Below are 7,322 nucleotides of genomic sequence, written 5' to 3'. Positions count from 1 at the left end.
ATTCCTGAACAAAGGAGCACGCAGCACGAGGATGAAATGTTGGGGTTCATGCTGCCACTCGAGCTGTGAGAAGTTTTCCACCTATACCGTTATGCGAGCGTTGGAACTCAGAATTGGGGAACGAGGGGTGAGAGAAAAGAGAACTCAGCATGCGATTCCTGTTGCGCCACTACGCACCAGGAATTCTTAAGAACGATGGGAATGGCAACTATCAGATTCGAGGGGGGAGAAAAAAGAGCCGGAGTGAGCAAAACAAAGAGCGAGTGTGGGCCGCGGTGACTTCATGCCTCACCAATGTCCCGCCCACGCTGCTCCGAGCTGGAGCTGTTTGCTGCTTCTGCTGCTGCCGCTGCTTCTGCTGCTGCCTCTGCTGTCCTGGGCCGCCACTGCTCTTGCTGGCGACCCAAGCAAGGAGCACTGTAGCGTGGGGAGGTTTCCTAGCAACTCTCAGCTCGGAGCTCGCCCAGCTACCCGAAAGCTGGGAGCCCCCACGGGGGACCGCAGAACTAGATCACCCCATCCCTGCCCATCGCCTGCCTCTTTTCCCTCTAATCCTCTCCGAGTACAGCCCAGAACGCATCAGCTGCCAGGGTTCTGGGTGGCCAGACGCCTGAGCCGACTGAGTCCGAGATAGGACAAGGGTACGCAGCTCCCTCCCAGCGAGGTGCATGGAACATCCCCTTCTAGCCCAGTAGGCAACTGGGATGCCTTGTTGGTTGCCTGCGGGTGCAGACAGGAGCTTCTAGGGGGCTCACGGAGCCACTTTCCCAAGCTGCTGGCACCCGTGTCTCCTCTCCCGCCAATCGGAACGCTGCCGCCTGAAGCTCGGCTAGCTGCGACTAAGTGGAGTTGGCCTCCCTGCCCACCTGTGGAAGAAGCTAGCACCGACTGATGCGCCAGCAACTCCCCCACCCCCTTGGCCTTCTAGCCGTCCCCTCCCACTAATGCAGCATCACCCTGTGAATTACATTAGGGTGGTTTTCCCCCCAGCCTCAGGCTTTGTTTGGGTTTGATTGTGTTTGGCTCTTCGCTAAGCTGATTTATGCAGCAGAGCCCCATCGGCTGGGGAGAAACAAAAGCTCTTTTCTTTGTCTGGGAGCGGACTGTGGAGCCCGTACTTGCTTCGCCCCCGCGGGCCATCGGCTGTCCAAGGAGGTGCTTTTTGTTGAGACTGCAAGCCCCGCTGTGCGGAGCTGGGAGGGCCTCAAGGGCCCTGAGATGCAGAGAGCTGCCCTGGCCCGAATACCTATATCGCCTACTCAGAGCAACTGGGTCGGTGAACCCGGCCTGTCGCAAAGGTCCTAGGGACTCGCAGCCCACGGGCCTTCAAGGTGCGCTCTCAAGTCGGGAGAGCGTATCAGGAAAGCAACTAGGCAGTAGGCACCGGGCGGGCTGCTTTGCATTATGTGCGGCTCGGCCCTGGCTTTTCTGACTGCTGCACTGCTCTCCCTGCACAACTGCCAGCGAGGTCCAGCCTTGGTTCTTGGGGCAGCGTGGGTATTTTCACTTGTTCTCGGACTGGGCCAAAGTGGTAAGTTATTTTACTTTGTTTTCTTTCCTTCTCCCAAAGTCTTGGGCTGGTATTGAGAGCTTATGGCCTGGGCATCCCTGACAGGTAAGTGGTAGATGTCAGTCCTGGTCAGTCTTGAGACTTGAGGAGGGCAGGTGTGTAACAAAGTTCTCCATAAAGAAGCCAGGTATTAGGTATTTTCACCCCTAAGTGACAGCAATAGTCCACAGTGCTGGGAAAAGTTTATTTGAGTTGAAGTTTGGGGAAGAGTCTGTTGTACTTACAGAATGCAATTTGGGGGTTCCAGTATTTCCTGAGGATATCACTATATAGTCTGTATTCCCCAACTTTTCACCTTGGGGGTGGGGCATCATCCACTAAGAGCCTGTGGCTAAGATAGTTTATAATAGGAACGAGTCTTCCATTTATTGGTCTATGAAAGAACAAGTTTCTTCTGCCATAACATTCAGCTTGAATGAATTAATGCCCTTGAGGAATATCCATTCATGGTTTAAGCCACTGGCCTGCGGTGGGGTGGGGTTGTTAAATTATTGTGGCTAAATGATCTGTCCCCTAAGTTTGGTCTCTGTTACCAAGAGGTCACCTCTCTATAAACTTTTAATGTCTTTATCTGTAAAACAGATATAGGTGCCTACCTTTCCCAAGTCATTTCTAGTCAGACAGAGCATGAGAGGGGGCTTGGCACTGTAACATGGTAGCATTGTATTCTTGGTGACTCATGAAATAGAATAAATAATAATAACATTCTAAGAATTAAATTTACCATAGAGGCCAAATGTTTATTTTTGCAAATGGAGTTACCATTGCCTTATTTATTTATTTACTTACTTACTTTTCTCTTCAGGTTACTAATCCCTTAAATTTTATTAGAGACTTACTGTAGTCTCTCAACCTTAAAGGAGTTTTAATTAATAGCCTCACTTCTGTTGTAAAACGGAAATTTAGTCTTTTACTTTGAATTAGTGTGTTGACTTTCTTCCTGAAGTTAACTAAAGTAAACGCTTATATGTAAAAGTTTATAATGGAGAAATACAGGCAACTTCTTCTAATTATTGCATATATAGTTGTCTAGCATTATTTTTGGGTGAGATTTTCCTAGTTATATCAAACAGGACAAACTAGAGTCAACTTTCATTTTGTAGTTATTTTGAGACTTTGAGATTTCAAAATAAATGAAACAATACAAAGGAAAGAGTCACACTCATTATCAAGTATCTTTTGAATGGAACATGTGTTTGCCACAGCAGATTTTCCACTGAGCATAATTCCATCCTATGTCAGTAAGTAAAGTGTTCTCCTAGATTTAGTAAACATTCACACCAGTAAACTGACCAAAACTTATGTCAACAGAATATATTTTATTCCAAAGAAAGTCTCACTCACCTCTAATCTTTGCTAATAACAGAGGTTTTTACAAGTTCATTGCGCTTGTAAAGATAAGTTCCTGTGTACCAGCAAGATATTTCCATCCGGTGACTATTATTGATTTGAAGCAAGAATTATGAATGGGCTGCCTTGCACCTGCTGACCTGAAAAGCGCATGCTTATCTGAAATCAAAACAAGGCATCCTTTTCTCAGTCTCTGTCAATATACAAAGGCTTCTGATGTATAATGACTTGCATGGTAGTTTAAAACATGAAAAAAATTAAATTATAGCCAGTACTACTCAGCAAATTAGAGATCACTATAAACAGCTGTACTTTATGATACAGTTACAAGTCTTAAATTACAGGTCTTACTGTGCAAATTAAATGCTTAAAGCAGAATAGAAATTTAGGTATCGGTTACAAAGGAAATCTTGTTCCCATGCCCAGTAGTTTACACCAAGAAGATGCTGGAGGCAATAAAGTCATAGTAAGAAGACGATAGCTATACATCATTTTGGCTTTATTTTTAAAGAACAATTTATACAAATACACATTAGACTTATAGTAGTGTGAGCAGAGGGAGTTGAGGGTGGCTGAATACTGTGGGTAGAGTATGTTATGAATGGGATGCAAAGATTTCTGATGTAGACATTACTCTAGTTTCTTTTAATTTTCTTTTGCAAAAACTAATGGGAACTGAGGACTATTGAAATCATCAATGCCAACATTAAAAAGCTGGTGACTAATATTTTTCCATTAAATAAAAAATAGTTAATATTGAAGAGTTATTGTGGCAACATTTTATTTCTACATTTGATAATTTTAAAAGATTAAAACTAATTTGTCACCCAATTATATAGCAATAGAAAAATGATACATCTCAAACTCACAAATTCTTTAACAAATGGTAGCTATTATTGCAATGAGATATCATTTTCTTTTTATTTAGCTATCGTACTTTTTCCATTATAATCAACCTACAGAATGAGCTTTGCTTAGTGACAACAGTATGACTTTCCCTGAAATAGATTTCATCATATCAAGTATTCTCTGAATATCCCCAGTTTTAGTGTGTGTTTGTGTGTGTGTGCACTCATGTGCATGAATGCACAGCAATGATTTTGTATGTGTAGGGGTGCATATATGTGTGGGTATGAATGCATGTGGATGAATATGCATTTGGAAGTCTGAGGTTGATGTCGAAACCATCCTACCTCTTTTACCTTATTCATTGAAGCAGAGTCTCTTAGTCAAAACCAGAATTCACTGATGTGGCTAGTCTTGTTAGCCAGCTTGTTTCTTAGGATTCTGTTCCCATCTCCCAAGTCTAGAATTATAAGCAGTTAACATGCCAACTGGACATTTGTATGTTGGCTTCTGGAGATCTAGCCATTCAGGCATGTTAACCACTGAGCCATCTCACTAACCTCCAAAATTCTTTAGCTAGTCTTCTATGTCTCTTTCATACAATGTTTATGTAGTAATTCTGTCTTTAGGCAACAAAGACACTTTGGGGTCTGTTTAAAAGTCATCCATGCTTGCCTTATATGTGAAAACAAGTAGCTGATATGATTTCAAAAATGTCCTTCTACTGTAAGTGCTTTGAAAGAGTTTCAAGCTTATTTTATCTCAGCATTCTGAGTGCTTGTGGAAAGCTTTATTCACCATGTGGAGGTTCTGCTCAACTCAGATCTGGTGACTGATTGTCAAATCTGTTATCTAATCCTTAGTTATCACCTACTAGACCTTTCATCAATTAGGAATTTGATACTGTCCACCCAACAGTTAGCTTTTAAGATCTATGATCTCCTGGATTAACTGCTTTCTCCATCACTGGTTTTGATTCTTGTTTGGTCAATGAACTCCAATAACAGCAGTGGCTCTGGAGTTCTGTCCTCATTTCTCTTCCTTATCAATACAAAGACCCAAGTGAATTGATATAGCCTTGGTGTTTTAAGTTGTGTTTTTATGATGACACCATGCAGATGTCTATCTTCAATCTTGACCTCTTATTGGATCTCCAGAGGAGAATGCAAATCGTCTTTTCCCTATTGTGTGTCTAAAGACAAAATTGATCCCTATATATTCAAAACCAAATGCCTAATTTTCTCTCTCAAACTTGCTCCTTTCACATTCTGTTAGTTCAGTCAGTGGTGAGTCAGATTCTTGGTAGATCAGACTCAAAAGTGAGGACAACTGAACAGAGAGCAGAATTTCTTAGAATATATTTGCCAGCTGATCACTTTCATATGTATGCTTAAGTTTGAAAGATATATTATTTACTTGTAAATATATATGCCTGCCAAACTAATTATGTCTTTATTATACAGAACTACAAATTAGTTGGCATCAAAATAAGCCAAGAAGGGACAACAGATTCAGATCATAAAAGAAAGGGAAAGTTTCAAATAAGATTAGGATAGGCAATCAAGATAAGTATGGTAGTTTCTATTCCAATTGGATGTTTATGAGAATTTAGAAATATCGTTATGTAAACACTAAATTATCTTTCCAATTTTACATACTACTATTTTAAATAAAAGTTTCTTGCAGAAAATACATCATGTGAGATAATCTTGTCTTTGTTCTTTACATTTACAGACTTTTGAACTTCTAATGACTGAATCTGATATAGACAGGCATAAGTAACCTGTTTTTAAATTCCTCACTTTACTCACAGACAGGCTCCCTTGGGTCCTTTTATAGACCACCAAAGTATAAGGTTCTGTTTTAATCTAAGATTTTCAAACTTTAACAAATAAGCTCTGTCCCTCTGTAGTTTTGTTTTTTTGTTTGTTTGTTTGTTTGTTTTTGTTTTTGTTTTCAGTTCAGCAAACTATTTGCCTTTGGTGAGTCCTAAGAAGAGATGCCCACCCATCTTCCCTGATGGAACCTGCTATCTGGCAGATCCAGTCATTGCAGAGTTTAGTTTGTTCCTGTTATGATAACTCTATAATAACTGGTATAATAAAACTCTTATACTTGAATCTTACCTTGCCAGACTGGAATGAGGATATCATCTTTTGTGCATACATTGAATAACCAAACAACTTTCCCCTAATGTTCCTATATTTGTTCAGTCTTCCTTGTTCTCAATACTCTAGCTTCTGTTGCAGTACAAGTTGATGGTTGACAAGTGTGGTCAGCAGAAGACTATGAGGTCTTGTGAAGGCAGTCCAATTTTATAAGAAATACATTCTCTGAATTATATACACTAGCTGTATCATAAAATAAACCATAGGAAAAACCCTTACATTTTATAATAAATTATTTGACTCTATGAAGCTGAATATTAAGTTACTCAATTAAAATCTTTAAGAATTGTATTCTTAAAGATATGTTTGTCATTTGAGCTTATTTCTCTGCCATTCCTTTTTATAAATGACTCAATGTATTCATTAAATCTTCATAACAACATTATGAGAAAAGTGGACTTATAACCCCTGCTTTTGAAAAGAGGGAATTGATGCACAAGAGATGAACAGTGTATACAACACATAGTCAGTATAAGGGAGAGCCAGGATTTGAATTCCTTTATATGACTTCACAATTCCTTAAAGAACTTTCTGGGTATTATATAACCATGTCTCTGTCACACATACCCCACCTGGGAGTTTGGGGCACCACCATACCATGAGTAATATAGGACCCTGTTGCCTGTGCAAAGTAATCACAAAGATAGGATTTTGATTTTAGAATCATGGGTATCTTTAAAACATGTCTCCTGGGGAAGCTCCCAGTTATTCCCAGCTTGCCTCATGTATACCTCACTGTGGAAAGGTTTCTCATGTAGGGGGGAAAAAAACAGGTGGCTTAGTGGGGAACACCCTGTGGTAAAATCTGCTTCCCTGTGGTCCCTTGGCTTTCCAAAGTGTCAGCATGAAGAAAAAGAATGAGTCTCTAAGGTCAATCAAAAGTACATATAGAAAGGCCAGGTATGGTAGTGCATGCCCTTAATACTAGCATTGGGGAAGAAGAGGCAGGCAGATCTCTGTGAGTTCGAGACCAGTCTTGTCTACAAATTGAGTCCAGGACAGCCAGGGATGTTACACTGAGAAAAAGCATAAAACAAACAAACAAAGGGAACAAAAAGTACTTATAGGAACAAATCTATGATGTGGTCAGATTATTAACCAACTTTGGCCTAGTTATGCTTCTAACTGCAAGTGTGCTAGAGCGACTGAATTTCTACATCATTTCATATGTTTATATCATTTTTGGCTCATCCATGCTTAGTTACTAACCCGGGTGTTCCATTGGCTGTTAATGATTTTCTAGTTGGGAACTTGGCAGTATAAGAAGCTCTCAAACCCACAGTCCAGGGTCACACGCATATATCACCTTTTCTTTGGTGTTTGCTTTTTTGTTTTGGGTTTTTCTTCTCCTCCTTCTCCTCCTCCTCCTCTTCCTCCTCCTCCTCCTC

General features: G+C 40.7%; 1 protein-coding gene across 1 annotated transcript in view; it reads left to right on the top strand.

Annotated features, from left to right (window-relative positions):
• The first annotated feature begins 393 nt into the window (after positions 1–393).
• Positions 394–7,322, top strand: part of Itgb8 (integrin subunit beta 8) — a 78,511-nt gene continuing 71,582 nt past the window's right edge. Inside the window, exon 1 of the mRNA XM_021201976.2 lies at positions 394–1,531. Coding sequence (XP_021057635.1) covers positions 1,405–1,531 — 127 coding nt within the window. The 5' untranslated portion in view covers positions 394–1,404. The remainder of the gene's footprint in view (positions 1,532–7,322) is intronic.

This window comes from Mus pahari, chromosome 7, assembly GCF_900095145.1.
Source record: "Mus pahari chromosome 7, PAHARI_EIJ_v1.1, whole genome shotgun sequence".
NCBI classification, from domain to species: domain Eukaryota; kingdom Metazoa; phylum Chordata; class Mammalia; order Rodentia; family Muridae; genus Mus; species Mus pahari.
The sequence above is the reverse complement of the archived record's forward strand: the minus strand, read 5'-3'. Positions and strand labels throughout refer to the sequence as shown.